Here is an 18,446-nt window from a genome sequence, read left to right as displayed (position 1 = left end):
GATGGGGCAGAGTTTGTTAAGTGTGTCCAGGACGGATTCCTGTCACAGTATGTTGATAGGCCGACGAGAGGGAATGCCATATTAGATCTAGTATTAGGTAATGAACCGGGTCAGGTGACAGATCTCTCAGTGGGAGAGCATTTGGGGGACAGTGACCGCTGCTCCCTAACCTTTAGCATTATCATGGACAAGGATAGGAGCAAAGAGGACAGGAAAATATTTAACTGGGGAAGGCAAATTATGAGGCTATAAGGCTAGAACTTGTGAGTGTGAATTGGGAAGACATGATTGAAGGGAAATGTACTATGGAGATGTGGTTGTTGTTCAGGGATCTCTAGCAGGATGTTAGGGATAAATTTGTCCCGGTGAGGCAGAGAAAGAATGGCAAGGTGAAGGAACCATGGGTGACAAGAGAGGTGGAACATCTAGTTAGGAGGAAGAAGGCAGCATACATGAGGTTTCGGCAGCAAGGATCAGATAGGGCTCTTGAGGAATATAGGGTAGCAAGGGGGGAACTTAAGGGGCTGAGGAGAGAAAGAAGGGGACATGAAAAGGCCTTGGTGAGTAGGGTGAAAAAACCCCAAGGCATTTTTGATATATGTGAAGAGCAGAAGGATGACGGGAGTAAAGGTAGGATCGATTAGGGAGAAAGGTGGGGAGATGTGCCTGGAAGCTGTGGAAGTGGGTGAGGTCATCAATGAATACTTCTCTTCAATATTCACCAAAGGGAGGGGCCTTGATGACGCAGAGGACCGTGTTGGGGTTCCGTATCCACAGATCCCTGAAAGTTGCCTCACAGGTGGATAGGGTAGTTCAAGCTTCTGGGGTGTTAGCATTCATCAGTGGAGGGATCAAGTTTAAGAGCTGCGAGGTAATGATGCAGCTCCACAAAACTCTGGTCAGACCACACTTGGAGCACTGTGTCCAGTTCTGGTCGCCTCATTATAGGAAGGATGTGGAAGCATTGGAGAGGGTGCAGAGGAGATTTACCAGGATGCTGCCTGGTTTAGAGTATGCATTATGAGGAGAGACTGAGGGAGCTCGGGCTTTACTCTTTGGAGAGAAGAAAGATGAGAGGAGACATGATAGAGGTGCACAAAATATTAAGAGGAATAGATAGAGTGGACAGCCATCGCCTCTTTACCAGGGCACCAATGCTCAATATAAGAGGGCATGGCTTTAAAGTAGTGGGTGGGAAGTTCAAGGGAGATATCAGAGGGAGGTATTTTACCCAGAGAGTGGTTGGGGCATGGAATGCGCTGCCTGGGGCGGCGTTGGAGGCAGGTACACTGGTCAAATTCAAGAGATTACTGGATAAGCATGTGGAGGAATTTAAAATAGAGGGATAAGTGGGAGGAAGGGGATAGATAGTCTTAGGTGAGGTTTAAAGGCCAGCACAACATGGTGGGCCGAAGGTCCTGTATTGTGCTGCACTGTTCTATGTTCTGTATCTTGTGTTTTGTAATTGGAGAAGTTTAATTAATATTTCATTTGTTGAAGGACCTTTGGGGAAGAGTGATCATAATATGATAGAGTTTAATATTGTGCTTGGCAGTAAGTTCAGTTTGAAAGCAGGGTCTTCAATGTAAACTGCAAATTTCAAAGAAGTGAAGTGTGAGTTGCCTTTGGTTGATTGGGGGACTGCATTAAAAGGCATGACAGCAAGCAATGGCTCATGTTAAACAGTGTTGCATTCTTTACCAAACACTAGCCCAAGAAGAAAGTTGGTGTCACTGTGATTAATGAGCAGTTAAAGTGTCAGATCAAAGGATCAGCTGACAGTCAGCGAGAGCAGGAGGTTTGAGCATGGGGACAATTTCACGTTTTCACAAAGAACAGCTGAGAAATGAATTTGAGAAAGTGGAAGCAGCGTGATGTGGGATTCTGGTGTCTGGATCCCGGGTTCTTTTCAGAGTTAGGAAGGAGGCATAAATTCTCGTTGCTTCACGGTCGTTGTATTGAGAGTTGAGAGAACAAAGGAAACGATGACCGGCACGTGGCAACTGAAAAACAAAAGCCAGAGGCACAGGAGATAGAGAGAGCGAGAACAAGATCAGCAAGAGAGAGAGGGCGAGATCAGCGAGAGAGAGGGCGAGATCATAAAACATAAAACAGCTTCTTTTATACCTGAGGTAAGAGACATTCCTTCGATAACAATGGTCCAATCAGAAAATACCTGTTGAAAACTATGGCAAAAATCAACCAATGAAAAGACGCTCATTCACCTTGTGACAGAACACCAGGTGAGAAGCAGTTATACCTTGTACAGACACCAGAGGGATATCAAACACCACACTTGTAAACATCGCCGAAAAGATATATATTAAACAGCCAAATCCAACAGTGAGGAATGTCAAAACTGACTTGTAAAATCTTCTCTCAATAAGGACAAAGGAAAAGATGAGCAAACGTTTAATGTGGGTCTCCCACAGAGTGAGAGAGAAATAAGGAAGAAGACACGCAAACGTTCCCAGAAATAGTGGAGAACAACAGGCCTGGAGGAAATGGGGAGCTGGAAGTAATTAGCATCAGTTACAAAAAATAATATTGCAGGATTTAATGGGACCGAAATGTGATAAATTCCCCAGGATCCGCAAACCTGCAACCCAAGGTTTGAATATGGTGGTAATGGAGGCATTGATTGCCATGGGACAGAATTCCACAGATTCCAGAGGGATTCCCAGGGATTGGGAGACGTCAAATGTAATCCTTCTTTTCAGAAAGAAGGGGGAGGGAAAGCAGGAAACTACGGACCGGTTTGGCTGACAATGCTGGAGTCCATTATTAAGGAAATGGTGACAGGACATTTAGAAAACAGTAACAGGAGGGGACAGAGTTGGTGTGGATGCTGAGGGAAATTGTGTTTGACAAATCTGGGTGTTTTGAGGTTGTAACCAACAGAGTAGATGAGGAGGATCCAGTGGATGTGTATTTAGACTTTCAGAAGGCCTTTGGTGAGGTGCCACACAGTTATTGACAGGGGGTAATACACTGGCATGGATTGAGGATTGGTTAATGGGCAGATTTCGATTGGAATAAACAGGTCATCTGTTGCCTGGGAGGCTGTGAGTGTTGGGGTGCTGCAGGGATCGGTGCTGGGGGCCCCAGCTCCTCACTCTGGTTCTCTCTCTGTAGATGCTGCCTGACCCGCTGATTCTCTCTCTGTAGATGCTGCCTGACCCGCTGAGTGTTTCCAGCATCCTCTTTTTATTTTAGAAGAGTTCACTGTTTCTCTCTCCACAGACGCCGCCTGACCTGTTGAGGATTTACAGTATTTCTGTCTGATATTTTCTCGTGAAATAGGAAGAGGCCCTTCACCCATCGAGTCGGTACTTGCTCTTCAGTGCATTCCCAACAACTCTGTTCCCCCACTTATTTCCTTGTAACTTGTTTTCTCTCACATTCCCATCGGCTCCCCCAATTCTCCCACCACCCCCCTACACTGAGGGAGGGGGGATTTACAGCGGCAACTAACCCACCTAGCCGCACGTCTTTGTGATGTGGCAGGAAACCGCAGCACCCGGGGGAAACCCACACGGTCACGGGGAGAACGTGGAAACTCCACACAGACAGCACCTGAGGTCGGGATCGAACCGGGTCCCTGGAGCTGTGTGACATCGCTGGAGCTGTTCTTAGCAAAGGAATGTGGCGTTTCTTGGAATGGAATTAAGGAGCACGTTGTCACCTCCGTTAATTCCAGCCAACCCTGGAGCCGTTCATTGGGCTTCAGCTGATCCCTCGGTAAGTCGGAATTAGTTCAGCCGCTGCACCGTCCACCGCCCTGGGCAATCATGCACCGGTTTCCCTGCTGACGGGCTAAACCGGCCTGGTGGATCGCCCACAGTGGTGGAAGCTGCCTGACACTGGGTGGCAGGCTGGGCGGTGTTGGGAATCGAGCCCAGTGTGTCTGCTGTCTGGGACTGGTGAAGTTGACGGGGCAGACAGAAGAAAACCGTTCCCTCTTGTGGCCCAGCCCAGAAGAAGGGAGAGCAAGACCTTCCCTTGGAGCCGGGCTGTGCAGGGCTGAAGTCAGGAAGCTTCTTCACCCACTGAGCACTGGAGATCAGGATTGCTCTCACCAAAAACCTCAGTCTGTCACACCCTGTAACATAGAACTTCCAGTCCAGCTTTCCCCACACCCATACCTCAGCAATCCCTACTGTACCCGTCACCCTGCAGTGCAGTTGTCATCTCCACATCCCCTGTTGTATTGCACAACTTATTTGAAAAGCAGTCATCTTAAATTAATATTGAACCATCTTTTTCCACAGCTGCTCTGAAACACTTTTTGTTTCCTGGCCCTCAGACTGTCCCGGGTTCTACTTTCCTGTTTCATTCAAGCTCATTGAATATGTTATCAATGCCACCTCCATTAGAAGTTAGCTGTCACTCTCCCTGAACCCCAGCAGTTCAGCAGTCATGTTTAATGTTCCTTCCCTGGCTGTTGCCATGCGTTCAGTGGACACTTCCTGTACTGCAGCAGTTCAGCAGCTCCTTGAAAGTGAAAGTAATTTCAACCAGGAAGTATATCAGTGCTAACATGGCTTTCAGACAGCAGGTAGAGAGGTTAACCGAGGAGGCAATTTGTCCCATTTGCCTTGATTTCTTCACCGATCCAGTTACATTGGACTGTGGCCACAACTTCTGCCGCTCCTGTATCACACAGTGTTGGGAAAAGGAAGTGAGAAACTGCTGTCCCCAATGTAGAGAGCAGTTTGCAGACAGAACCCTCAGGGTAAATCGGGCCTTAGCAAGTCTGGCTGAGAACGTTCAAAAATTAAAGCTGAATGTGAAGGAGACGGAGATCAGACCTCAGTGTGAGAAACATCAGGAGGAACTGAAGCTGTTTTGTGACACGGACAAGCAACTGATCTGTCTGATTTGTAGAGATGCGAGGGAACACAAGTCTCACAACTTCATGCCGATTGTAGAAGCTGTTGAAATCTACAAGGTAAAAGCAAACAGACTTTGAGCACTTGTAGATTTATTGACCTTTTTCTTGCTAACTGTTTTGTTCTTGAACCCAATCCCAGAATCAGGTTAAATCGTCGTTAGAATGTCTCACAGAGAAGAAATCAGCCATCCAGCAAATGGAACAACAACAGAAACAGAAGATTTCTGGATTGAGGGTGAGATCTCCTGCTTCCAGTTTTCCGGTCCTCTAGTTTTGTTCTCTTTATTGCAGGGTAATATCGACCGTCACCTTTCATTTGACAGGAACAGTCGCACACTCTGCAGGCCAACATCACATCCCAATTTGCTAAAATGCACCAGGTTCTCAGTGAGAGAGAGCAGCGCTTACTGGGCGATCTCAGGGAAGAGGAGGGGAGGATTCTCAACACCATGGAGAACAATCTTCGGGAGATTCAAGAGAATTTAACTTCTGTCGAGGAGAGACTCTCAACGTTACAGGAACAGATGGATCAGAAGGACAGTGTGGTGTTTCTGAAGGTGAGGGATTGTAGTTGAGTGAAAGCCCACCGTCACAAAGTGATGGGTGAGAGTTTTGAAATCAGTGCAGCATTTCCCAATGATTCAGAACTGATTTCAGGCAGAGAAATGTTCGGTCTGTTCTGGAGCAGACCGGCTCTTGTTGCAACCTCCCCAGGATTGAGTTGCTGTGACCTTGATGCAGATTTTGTGATTATTTCTGTGTTGCCCAAGTTTAATATTCCCCTGAACCTCGCGTTAAAATCCAGTTACAGTCACTTGCGGAGAGTGTGTCTGGTGCGCTGAGTGTGAGTGGTTGTGTCAGTGAGTAGGAACTAATGATGAATTCTCACACACGCTTCAGATTGATCATCTATATCCAGATAATATCTGGCATGTCGGGTAATTTTGGTGTAATTTATGCTGTCCATTTTCCAAATGCGTTCCCGCATTATATCTCAAAAATTTTCAGCAGTTTGAACAGTGAACATTACAGTACAGTACAGGCCCTTCAGTCCATGTTGTGCCAACATTTTATCCAGCTCAAACATCTATCTAACCCTTCCCTCCCACATAGCCCTCCATTTTTCTACCATTCATGTCGTTATCTGAAAGTATCTTAAATGTCCCTAATGTATCCGCCCCCACAACCTCTGCTGGCAGTGTGTTCCACGCACCCACCACTCTCTGTGTAAAAAAAAAACATACCTCTGACATCCCCCTTGTACCTTTCTCCAATCACCTTAAAATTATGCCCCCTCATGTGAGCCATTTTCACCCTGGGTAAAAGTCTCTGACTGTCCACTCGATCTGTGCCTCTTGTACACCTCTGTCACGTCACCTCTCATCCTCCTCCTCTCCAAAGAGAAAAGACCCAGCTCACTCAACCTATCCTCATGAGACATGCTCTCCAATCCAGGTAGCATCCTGGTAAATCTCCTCTGCGCCCTCTCTAAAGCTTCCACATCCTTCCTATAATGAGGTGACCAGAAATGAACACAACACACACTTGGTGGTCTATCAGCAAAGCCACTCCCCCACCTCTATTACCTCCGTCCCTGTCCCTTTTGAAACATCTAAACCCGGAATATCCAGCACCTTCCTCACAGTCTTTCTACACTGCATCTACTTGTACACTAAATGCACCAACCTCTGACCTACCTCCCTTGTTCCCATCCCCCTGCCAAACTACTTTAAACCTTCCCCAACAGTTCTGGCAAACCTGCCTGCAAGAATATTGGTCCCCCTCCAGTTCTGGTGTAACCCGTCCCTTTTGTACAGGTCGTATCTTCTCCAGAAGAGATCCCAATGATCAACAAATCTGAAATCCTGCCCCAACTCCTCAGCCACGAATCCATCTGCCAAATCAACCTATTCTTACCCTCACTGGCGCGTGGCACAGGCAACAATCCAGAGATCACTACCCTTGAGGTCCTGCTTTTCAGCTTCCTACCTGTATCTCCATATTGCCTCTTCACAATCTTCTCTCTTTTCCTACCTATGTCATTGGTTCCAATATGTACCACGACCTCTGGCTGTTCACCTTCCCCCTTCTGAATGCTGTGGACCCGGTCCAAGACATCCCTGACCCTGGCACCCGGGAGGCAGCGTACCATCTGGGAGTCTCTTTCACATCCACAGAATCTCCTGTCTGCCCCCCTTACTATGGAATCCCCTAACACTACCGCTCTCCTCTTCTTCCCCCACCTTCCCTTCTGCACCACACAACCAGGCTCAGTGCCAGAGACCTGGGTACTGCAGTTTTCCCCTGGTAGGTCATACCCCCCCCAACCGTATCCAATGTGGTACACCTGATATTGAGGGGAACAGCCACAGGGATACTCTGCACTACCTGCCTATTCTCTGTCCTTCTCCTGGCAGTCACCCAGCTACCTGCATCCTGCAGCTCAGGAGTCACTGCCTCCTTGCAGCTCGTGTCTATGAACTCCTTGTTATCCCATAGGAGTCGAAGGTCCTTCTGCTACAGTTCCTGTTCCCTAACACGGTCTGTAAGGAGCTGCAGCTGGATGCACCTGGTGCAGATGTAGTTATCAGGGAGACTGGATGTCTCCCAGAACTCCCACATCTCTCAGGATGAACACCCCACTGACACTGGAGCCATTCTCACTACGCTGGCCTGGCACTAAAGGAAACACCAAAGCAAGAAAGAAAGAAACTTACCAGAGACTTCCCTTCGCCTCTTGAGCCAAAGCCTCAGTCTCCCACTCTAACACCGGCCCACTCTCACAATGGCCACTCCACTTATACCTACCTTCCCTTTATTTGCTACTGTTAATCAGCCAATCACCGGTAACATTTTTGCAAATAGGCTTCGTTTAAACACTTGCAAGGTGAAGCTCACAAGCACACGCACAGAGACCCACCTCTTTCCAAAGGTCCCGCTCCGAACCTGGCTCCAACTCCCGACTTTGGGGGAATTTTCTGCTGTCAGAACGTGGATATTCAGTCCCAGTCAATTCAGATCTGTGTTTTATTTGTTTCAGGAGGAAGTGCGTCAGGACAGGAGGTAGGACGTGCCCTTTACTGAAACTCTGCATGGTTTGATTAAAGTTAATTTCTGAAAGTTGTTGCATTCAGTTTATAACACACGGTTTGATATTTGCAGGGTTAGCGAGGATGCGCAGGCACTGTCTGTAGCAGAAGGTGCCCTACCTGTGGGAAAATTGAGAGAGACGGTACTGAAAGAAATGTTTGATGCCATGAAGCAAGGTCAGAGTTGCATCAATTCCTGTTCTGGTTTGTTCCAGATGGTTAAGTGTGACTGAAATGTAAACAATGAAGTTACATTTCCAGAAGTTGTATTTGTTGAAGGGATCCTGCAGGACTTGGTCCAACTTTGTACAACAGTGGTTTGGCCACATCTGGTGCACTCTGTACAATTCTGGTCACCGCACTATAGGACGGACGGTATTGCACTGGTGAGGGTGCAGAAGAGATTCCTCAGGATGGAATGTCTCACTTATGTGGAGATATGTTTCTCTCTGTGTTTCTCTCTCTCTCTGTGCGTCTCTATCTGTGTGCCTCTCCCCATCCGCCCGTCTACCCCCCACACCCCTCCCTCTCTCCCGCCTCCCTCTGTCCCGTCTCCCTTCCCCCCCTCCACCCCCTCTGTCTCCCCGTCCCCGCACTGTCTCTCCCCCTTCGCCCCCCCATCTCTGCCCCTGCCTCTGTGTGTCTCTCTGTCACTCTCAGTCTCTCCCTCCCTCTCCCTCCACACACGCCGCCCATCCTGCTGAGGATTTCCGGCACTCCCTGTTTTCACTCCCGTCCTGGGACCACACTGCCCATGTCTCCCCTAACTCATTTGCCCTCGTCCCAACATCCCCCCAGCCCTCTTCCCCCCCACCTTCCTCCGATCGCTGGGAATGCTTTGAATCTATGCTTCTCCCTCCAGTCGCTGAGACCCTGGATGTGGAATCAGCCAGTCCGTGCCTTGAGGTGTTTGAGGATCTGAGTCGTGGGAGAGGGACTGGGACCAAGACAAGTCTCTCTGACACCTGGAACAGGTATATCGACTTGTGTGCTGGGATCGAAGGGATTCACACCAGGGAGACCTGACTGGGAGATGGAGGTGGTGGGGAATGGGGGCTGGAGGGTGGGAATATCCACAGAACCTGCACCCTCTCTGTCAGGTGGTGCTGTGTCGCAGCAGTTAGTGCTGCTGCCTCACAGTTCCAGGGTCCAGAGTTCAATCCCAGCCTCTGGTGCTGTGTGTGTGGAGTTTGTACGTTCTCCCTGTGACCGTGCGTGTTTCCCCCGGGTGCTCTGGTTTTCTCCCACCTCCCACAGACCTGCAGGTCGAGGGGGTAATTGGCAGCTGTCAGTTCCCCCTCGTGTGTGGGTTAATGGTAAAAGGAACCAAGTGGGAGTGTGGGACAGAATACATTGCAGGGGTACAGGGAAGTGGGGAGAGGGGGAATGGGACTGGTGGGATTGCTCCCTGCAGAGCCGCTGTAGACTCGAAGGGTGAAATGTTGTGATTGAAATTCGGGTTTTCAATGCATTGAATATAACACCTCAATTGAGTCTGTCACGTTGAACAAATCACTCACTGTAGAAGTGTAAAGCTTGAAGCAATCACCCCTCCCGGGCTTCTCCGTGGATTCAGCAGCTCCCCGGATCCCACGACTCCCAAACACTCCCGGTTCAGTGTTGCTGTCACTCTGTGTATCACAGGTTGCCGGGGAAACAGCTCTGGTGGAAGTCTGTTCCCTGTAATGTCCGAGAGAGAGAAAGTGTATCAGATCCACTTTGGTGACGGTGTTTCTCGCTGTGTGTTCAGGCAGAGACTCAGTGACCTGGGAGATTGGGGAATGAAGCTGCTGTCTGTGGCTCTGAGGGACCCGGAGTGTAAAGTACAGAGACTGGGGTAAGTACCGGACTGTGAGACTGTTGGTCACTGAGTGGGTAAAGTTCCATTAGTGGTTCCAGTTCTGTCCTGATGAACCCCGGCATCATTATTCGAATCGTTAACAGTAACCGCTGGAGATTTACACTGAATCTGGCTGGTTCTCTCTTTTGTTTCCTCTTGGTCCATCAGGTTGTATGCTGACAGTCTCGCCATTGCTGATGTTGAGGATCTCACCTTGGCTCTCAGTACAAACCGCTCACTGACGGAGGTGGAGCTGGACCTGGGTTGGAATAAACTGGGAGATTCGGGAGTGAAACTGGTGTCTGAGGCTCTGAGGAACCTGGAGTGTAAAATAGACAAACTGTGGTAAGTCCCAGAGTGTGAGGGACTGGGGCAGATCATCACTCCATTGATCTCCGATTGTCCGTGCTGCTGCACAGCCTGAATAACGGGCCCTCACCTCAGGCTCCATCTAGTCCACTCACCTCCCCTTCTGCAAGGACCAGAGTGTTTGCAATGCAGCCTGTTCACCTCCGGTCACAGTGTGTGTCTGAGGTGGAATCATCTCCTCACGCACTACAGGGGCCGTGTGTGTGGAAGGAGAGTGGGGCTGCCTTTATCCAGTTCCCTGTTTGGGACACGGACAGAACAAGAGACTGTAGCACAAGGCCCAGAGTGGTGGGGTGAGGTGGGGAGTGGGGGCTGGGATGTACATGTGCACCCAAATCTCCAACTTCACCTTGGTTCTGCTGGGGAGATCTCCGAGGAGATCCGTGCGTTTCCAGGGGGAAGGTGCAGTGGTGTTTGTGCTCATTGGGTGTCTGATGCTGGACGTTGGTGTTATCAGTGATTGTGGGGTGAATAAACACTGAGCATTACAGTGGGTGTTGGTGAAAGTGGGATTAATAAACCCTGGGATGACTCTTCTCATCTCTCTCTGATCCACAGTCTATGGTGTGTCGGTCTCACAGCTGCTGGTGTTGTGGATCTCGCCTCTGCTGTCAGTACAAACCGCTCACTAACGGAGCTGGACCTGGGTGGTAATAAACTGGGAGACTCGGGAGTGAAACTGGTGTCTGAGGCTCTGAAGAACCCGGAGTGTAAAATACACAAACTGGGGTAAGTCCCAGAGTGTGAGGGATTGGGGCAGATCATCACTCCATCGATCTCCAATTGTCCGTGCTGCTGCACAGCCCGAATAACAGGCCCTCACCTCGTGTACAGCTTCCTGCCGGCTTCTCCCTCTTGTTCCGGGGAGATCTGAGCCTTTCCGGAGCAGAAGGTGTGCTGGTGTTTATACTCCCTGGGTGTCTGAACATAGAACATCGAACAGGAACAGACCCCTCGGGCCACATAGTTGTGACACACTCACTGAGCTGATGATGCCTACTTACACTGATCCCTTCTGCCTGCACATGGTCCATATCCCTCTATCCCCTGCTGATTCATGTGTCCATCCAACAGTGTCTGAAACGCCACTGTCATAGCTGCTTCCACCACTCTCCTCAGCAGCACGTTCCAGGCACCGACCACTCTCTGTGTACAAAATAAAGCTGCCCCACAAATCTCCTTTCAGCTTTCTCCCTCTCAGCTGAAAAGCACGTCCTCTGGTACTTGACATTTCACCCCTGGGGAGAAAAATTCTGACCATCTCCCCTATCTACACCCCTCATTAACTAAAAGACATCTCCTTATAGCTCAAACCCTCTAATCCAGGCAGCATCCTGGTGAACCTTCTGCACCCTCTCCAAAGCCTCCACATCCTTTGTTTAATGAGGTGACTAGAATTGTGCAGAATTTCTGATGCTGGACGTTGGTGTTATCAGTGATTGTGGGGTGAATAAACACTGAGCGTTACAGTGGGTGTTGGTGAAAGTGGGATTAATAAACCCTGGGATTACTCTTCTCATCTCTCTCTGATTCACAGTCTACAGCGTGCCGGTCTCACAGCTGTTGGTGTTGTGGATCTCATCTCCGCTCTCAGTACAAACCGCTCAGTGACGGAGCTGGACCTGGATGATAATGACCTGGGAGACTCAGGAGTGAAACTGGTGTCTGAGGCTCTGAGGAACCCGGAGTGTAAAATACACAAACTGGGGTAAGTCCCAGGGTGAGGGATTGGGGCAGATCGTCACTCCATCGATCTCCAATTGTCCGTGCTGCTGCACAGCCTGAATAACAGGCACTCACCTCGGGCTCCATCAGGTCCACGCACCTCCCCCTCTCCAAGGACAAGAGTGTTTGCAAGCAGCCTGTTCACCTCCTGTCACAGTGTGTGTCTGTGGAGTGGGTCTGAGGTGGAATCAGCTCTCCTAATGCACTACAGGGGCCGTGTGTGTGGAAGGAGGGTGGGGCTGCCTTTACCCAGTTCCCTGTTTGGGACACGGACAGAACAGGAGACTGCAGCACAAGGCCCAGAGTGGTGGGGTGAGGTGGGGAGTGGGGGCTGGGATGTACATGGTGAACCCAAATGTCCAACTTCCCCTGGGTTCTGCCGGAGAGATCCGTGCGTTTCCAGACGGGAAGGTGCAGTGGTGTTTGTGCTCACTGGGTGTCTGATGCTGGACGTTGGTGTTATCAGTGATTGTGGGGTGAATAAATACTGAGCGTTACAGTGGGTGTTGGTGAAAGTGGGATTAATAAACCCTGGGATTACTCTTCTCATCTCTCTCTGATTCACAGTCTACAGTGTGTCGGTCTCACAGCTGCTGGTGTTGTGGATCTCGCCTCCGCTCTCAGTACAAACCGCCCTCTGACGGATCTGAACCTGGGTGGTAATAAACTGGGAGACTCGGGAGTGAAACTGGTGTCTGAGGCTCTGAGGAACCCGGAGTGTAAAATACACAAACTGGGGTAAGTCCCAGAGTGTGAGGGATTGGGGCAGATCATCACTCCATCGATCTCCAATTGTCCGTGCTGCTGCACAGCCCGAATAACGGGCCCTCACCTCGGGCTCCATCTAGTCCACTCACCTCCCCTTCTGCAAGGACCAGAGTGTTTGCAATGCAGCCTGTTCCCCTCCGGTCACAGTGTGTGTCTGAGGTGGAATCATCTCCTCACGCACTACAGGGGCCGTGTGTGTGGAAGGAGAGTGGGGCTGCCTTTACCTAGTTCCCTGTTTGGGACACGGACAGAACAGGAGACTGAAGCACCAGAGTGGTGGGGTGAGGTGGGGAGTGGGGGCTGGGATGTACATGTGCACCCAAATGTCCAACTTCACCTTGGTTCTGCTGGGGAGATCTCCGAGGAGATCCGTGCGTTTCCAGACGGGAAGGTGCAGTGGTGTTTGCGCTCACTGGGTGTCTGATGCTGGACGTTGGTGTTATCAGTGATTGTGGGGTGAATAAACACTGAGCGTTACAGTGGGTGTTGGTGAAAGTGGGATCAATAAACCCTGGGATGACTCTTCTCATCTCTCTCTGATCCACAGTCTATGGTGTGTCGGTCTCACAGCTGCTGGTGTTGTGGATCTCGCCTCCACTCTCAGTACAAACCGCTCACTGACGGAGCTGGACCTGGGTGGTAATAAACTGGGAGACTCGGGAGTGAAAGTGGTGTCTGAGGCTCTGAGGAACCCGGAGTGTAAAATACAGAAACTGGGGTAAGTCCCAGAGTGTGAGGGATTGGGGCAGATCATCATTCCATCGATCTCCAATTGTCCGTGCTGCTGCTCAGCCCGAATAACAGGCCCTCACATCGTGTACAGCTTCCTGCCGGCTTCTCCCTCTTGTTCCGGGGAGATCTGAGCCTTTCCGGAGCAGAAGGTGTGCTGGTGTTTATACTCCCTGGGTGTCTGAACATAGAACATCGAACAGGTACAGCACAGGAACAGACCCCTCGGGCCACACAGTTGTGACGTTCTCACTGAGCTGATGATGCCTACTTACACTGATCCCTTCTGCCTGCACATGGTCCATATCCCTCTATCCCCTGCTGATTCATGTGTCCATCCAACAGTGTCTGAAACGCCACTGTCATAGCTGCTTCCACCACTCTCCCCAGCAGCACGTTCCAGGCACCGACCACTCTCTGTGTACAAAATAAAGCTGCCCCACAAATCTCCTTTCAGCTTTCTCCCTCTCAGCTGAAAAGCACGTCCTCTGGTACTTGACATTTCACCCCTGGGGAGAAACATTCTGACCATTTCCCCTATCTACACCCCTCATAAACTAAAAGACATCTCCTTATAGCTCAAACCCTCTAATCCAGGCAGCATCCTGGTGAACCTTCTGCACCCTCTCCAAAGACTCCACATCCCTTGTTTAATGAGGTGACTAGAATTGTGCAGAATTTCTGATGCTGGACGTTGGTGTTATCAGTGATTGTGGGGTGAATAAACCCTGAGCATTACAGTGGGTGTTGGTGAAAGTGGGATTAATAAACCCTGGGATTACTCTTCTCATCTCTCTCTGATTCACAGTCTACGGTGTGTCGGTCTCACAGCTGCTGGTGTCGTGGATCTCACCTCTGCTCTCGTGGATCTCACCTCTGCTCTCAGTACAAACCGCCCTCTGACGGAGCTGAACCTGGGTGGTAATAAACTGGGAGACTTGGGAGTGAAACTGGTGTCTGAGGCTCTGAGGAACCCGGAGTGTAAAATACACAAACTGGAGTAAGTCGCAGAGTGTGAGATGGTGTTTACAGTCACTGACACTGAACTCTGGGGCAGGTCTTCCGTCGGGACACCAGCACTTGTGTCGCACTGACCCGTGACTCTTCACACACGTCCCACAGTCGGACTCTGTGTCTGGCTGACAACGGCAGTGCCGTCCTCTGCTCTGCCCACTGTGATCCCAGTTGGCCCTGGGTCACCACAATGAGGTGTCCGAGGGGAGCCAACAGGGCAGTGTGGCCTTCCTGGGGCTGCCCAGTTAACAAGCTGGAAACCTGTGGCTGAGCCTGTGGCAGGGTAAACCCGGCTCAAGTCCGGCGGTCTCCGTGGGATCAGTGGGCAGTAGCAGTGACTGGGAGAACGGGCAGTGGCCCTTTTCACTGGACGTCATTCAGCCCAGTGGGTTTCACTGTTTTCAGCTGTGAGGGTGGATTTGATGGTTTGAATGTAAGATTTTCATGCGTTTGTGTTTGTCCCTGAATGTCTTTGAGATTCACAGTGGTGCAACTTCAGTGAGAGCTTTGACATCAGTGGGCCTGGGACTGGGTCTCACCGTCAGACCCTTCAGTCAGTTCAACCGCACACTGAGTCTCAGACACCTTCTGCTGGACAGCCGGGAGCCGACTGTACTCAGGACCAGGTGGGAAGGAACAGTCCAATCCCACAGCAGGCGGCTGGGGAATTTGGGGTCAGCAGGAGATCTGTCACTGGGGACGGTGTCAGTGTGATGAACAAACTCTGGGGATCCTCTGATTCCTGGTATTTCTCTCTGATCTCCAGGCTGTGGGCTGTCGACCTCACAGATTCTGGCACCAAGGATCTCGTCTCCGCTCTCAGTACAAACCGCTCACTGAGGGAGCTGGCCCTGGAATCAAACTCCCTCACAGACCGATCTGTCCCCGCTCTGCGCCGCCTCACACAGACCCTCCCGTGTCTGGAGTGGCTTAGGTGAGTGTTGATGAAAATATGGGTGTATCCCCGGGGTTGTCTGGTGATGTTTGTCTATAAATGTTGTTGAAACATTAACCCCAGTGTCCCGTTATTGACACTGTTGTGTCATCTGTGTATTTCCTCTTTATTCCCCCATCTGTTTCAGGCTGGAGGCGAATCGGTTCAGTTCAGATGGAAGGAATCAGCTGAAGTCCCTGGCGGGAACCAGAGCCGGACTGAGAGTGGTCCTGTGAACATCCCAACGTGTGAACAGCATCGCCCCGGGACAGGAACACTTTTCTCCGATTTCTCGCCCTCCCCTTTAAACCCGAACGTCGCAGCTGGAACCGAGCGAGTGTGCCCTCCCGTTGTGGTGTCAGACGCCCAGTCCCGGGACATGTGACTCGGCCGCCCGGTCCCAGGGTGCTGCTTCCATCAGATGTCCAGGGCTGGATGTTCCCCAGTGCACAGGCAGGAAGGGCCCAGGGTGGGCTCAATCAGTGCAGCTTCCCACGACTGGTGGATCAGTGAAGGTCCACACTGACTGGTGCATCTCTGAGTGGGGATCAGTGCAGAGCTCGATTTACACTGTTCCCTCTTTCTCTGTCTCGCTGACTCCCGCTGGCGTTAAACCATCAATGGTAAATTCTGTGCTCTGCTGTTGTCTGAGTTATTACAGCGCGGCTCGACTTTCTCAGGGGGTGAATCCTGTCCCCACCTCAGGGGCCCCGGTGACGGACGGCCCAGTCCTTTCTCTCCAGCACTGAACCCCCGGGCTTGGGTGGACAGGGAGCGAGGGGTTGTGTTGGGCAGCTGCCACCCCCAATGGTGGGGGGCATTGCAGAAGGTTGGGGGTGAGGGGGCACGTCCTGTCACTGTGTGACGGTCAGGCTGACCAACAGCCCTTTAGGGGGAGTGAGGAGAGGGGAGGGGAGGGGTGAGGTGGTTGGGGGGGGAAGGTGGGCGGGGGGGGAGTTGGGGAGGGAGGACATGTGGAGGGTGGGGGGGGGGGGGGAAGGACTCCTGCCGTTGCTGCCTCCCCAGCTGTACGTGGCAACGAATTCCACAAATCCACGACCCTCCTGGCTAAAGAAATTTCTCCGCATCTGTTCTAAACGGGTCTCCTCTAATTCTCAGACTGTGCCCCCTGGTCCTGGACTCGCCCAACAAGAGAAACAGCTCGGCCACATCTCCTCTGTCCAGTCTTTTCAATATTTGAGATGTCTCTGAGGTCCCCTCTCATTCTCCTGTACTCCAGTGAGGACAGTCCAAGAGCCGACAAACGCTCATCGAATGTCAGCCCTTTCATTCCGGGAATCATCCTCGTAAATCTCCTCTGAACCCTCTCCAACGTCAGCACATCCTTCCTAAGATGTGGGGCCCAAAACCGTGCACAGTATCCAAATGAGGCCTCAGCAGTGCCCCGTAGAGCCTCATCAACACCTCCCGACTTTTATACACGATACCTCTCGAAACGAAGGCCAACATAGCATTGGCTTTCCTTACCGCCGACCCGACCTGGTGGTTAACCTTTAGGGTATCCTGCTCGAGGACCCCCAAGTCCCTTTGCACGTCTGTATTCTGAATTTTCTCCCCATCTAGATAATAATCTGCCTGTTTATTTCTGTTTCCAAAGTGTACAACCGCACCTTTCTCAACATTGGATCTCAGTTGCCATTTCCTTGCCCATTCTCCTAAACTGTCTCAGTCTCTCCGCAACCTTCCCGTCTCCTCAATACTCTCTACTCCTCCACCTATCTTGGTGTCGTCCGCAAACTTGGCCACAAAACCATTTTCTCAATAATCTAAATCATCAATACACAGTGTAGAAAGAAGCGGCCCCAACACCGACCCCTGCGGGACACCACTGGTAACCGGCAGCCAACCAGAACAGGACCCCTTTATTCCCACCCTTTGCTTCCTGCCTCTCAGCCAATGCTCCACCCGTTCTAATATCCTTCCTGTAATTCCATGGGCTCTCATTAAGCAGCCTCTTGTGTGGCACCTTGTCGAAGGCCCTTTGAAAATCCAAATACACAACATCCACAGCCTCTCCCTTGTCCACCCTACCTGAGATTTCCTCGACAAACTCCAATAGGTTGGTCAGGCAGGATCTTCCCTTCATGAAACCATGCTGGCTTTGACCTATCTTGTCTTGTACCTCTAGGTACTCCATAACCTCGGCGTTGAGGATAAACTCCAATAACTTTCCCACCATGAATGTCAGACTAGTAGGTCTGTAATTTCCCTTATGCTGCCTCCCACCTTTCTTATACAGCGGAACTACATTTGTGACCCTCCAGTCCTCCAGAACCATGCCGGAGTCCACTGATGCCTGGAAAATTATCACCAATGCCTCTGCCATCTCTAAAGCCACCTCCTTCAGAACCCAAGGGTGCACCTCATCCGGTCCGGGAGACTTATCTGTCCTTAGTCCATTTAGCTTCCCGAGCATCTTCTCTCTAGTAACCTTGACTGAACTCAGTTCTATCCCGAGACTCCTGACTATCAGGTATTTTGCTGATGTCTTCCACAGTGAAGACCGATGCAAAATACTCATTCAGTTCCTCTGCCATCTCTTTGTCATCAATTATAATCTCTCCTGCACTGTTTTCAATTGGTCCCGTAGCAACCTGTGTCTCTTTTACTTCATATTTAAAATAAAACTCTTTGCATCCTTTTGTATATTATCTGCCAACTTCCTTTCATATTTCATCTTTTCTTTCCTAATGACCTTCTTAGTTTCTTTCTGTAGGTTTTTAAAAGTTTCCCAGTCTTCTGTTTTCCCACTAATTTTGCTTCCTTGTACGCCCTCCCTTTTGCTCTTATTTTAGCCTTCACCTCTCTTGTTATCCACATTTGTGCCATCTTACCATTCATAACCTTCTTTCTTGGAATATATCTGTCCTGCACTTTCCTTATTTCTTGTAGAAATTTCATCCATTTCTGCTCTGCCATCCCTCCAGCCAGCTACATTTCCAATCAATTTGGGCCAATTCCTCCCTCATGCCACTGTAATTTGCTTTGTTCCACTGAAATATCGATACACCAGTTATCAGCTTCTCCTTTGCAAATTTGAAGCTGAACTCAATCTTATTGTGA

The 18,446-nt window shown here is 50.4% G+C and overlaps 1 protein-coding gene across 8 annotated transcripts in view; it reads left to right on the top strand.

The window, feature by feature from the left end:
* The first annotated feature begins 3,704 nt into the window (after positions 1-3,704).
* LOC127567112 (ribonuclease inhibitor-like) overlaps positions 3,705-18,446 on the top strand; it is a 58,802-nt gene continuing 44,060 nt past the window's right edge. Inside the window, exons 1-12 of one of the 8 annotated variants that reach the window (XM_052009797.1) lie at positions 7,049-7,957; positions 8,057-8,160; positions 8,846-8,957; positions 9,734-9,820; positions 9,992-10,168; positions 10,751-10,921; positions 11,730-11,900; positions 12,485-12,655; positions 13,233-13,403; positions 14,223-14,414; positions 15,195-15,362; positions 15,511-16,245. In XM_052009797.1, coding sequence (XP_051865757.1) covers positions 7,680-7,957; positions 8,057-8,160; positions 8,846-8,957; positions 9,734-9,820; positions 9,992-10,168; positions 10,751-10,921; positions 11,730-11,900; positions 12,485-12,655; positions 13,233-13,403; positions 14,223-14,414; positions 15,195-15,362; positions 15,511-15,598 — 1,890 coding nt within the window. In that variant the 5' untranslated portion in view covers positions 7,049-7,679 and the 3' untranslated portion in view covers positions 15,599-16,245. Of the gene's footprint in view, positions 3,742-3,831; positions 4,952-5,033; positions 5,130-5,217; positions 5,452-7,037; positions 7,958-8,056; positions 8,161-8,845; positions 8,958-9,733; positions 9,821-9,991; positions 10,169-10,750; positions 10,922-11,729; positions 11,901-12,484; positions 12,656-13,232; positions 13,404-14,222; positions 14,415-15,194; positions 15,363-15,510; positions 16,246-18,446 lie in introns of those variants that run through there. The other 7 variants (XM_052009792.1, XM_052009789.1, XM_052009793.1 and 4 more) reach the window with 7 other exon arrangements.

The sequence above is a fragment of the Pristis pectinata genome, unplaced genomic scaffold (assembly GCF_009764475.1).
Source record: "Pristis pectinata isolate sPriPec2 unplaced genomic scaffold, sPriPec2.1.pri scaffold_118_arrow_ctg1, whole genome shotgun sequence".
Taxonomy (NCBI): Eukaryota; Metazoa; Chordata; class Chondrichthyes; order Rhinopristiformes; family Pristidae; genus Pristis; species Pristis pectinata.
The sequence above is the reverse complement of the archived record's forward strand: the minus strand, read 5'-3'. Positions and strand labels throughout refer to the sequence as shown.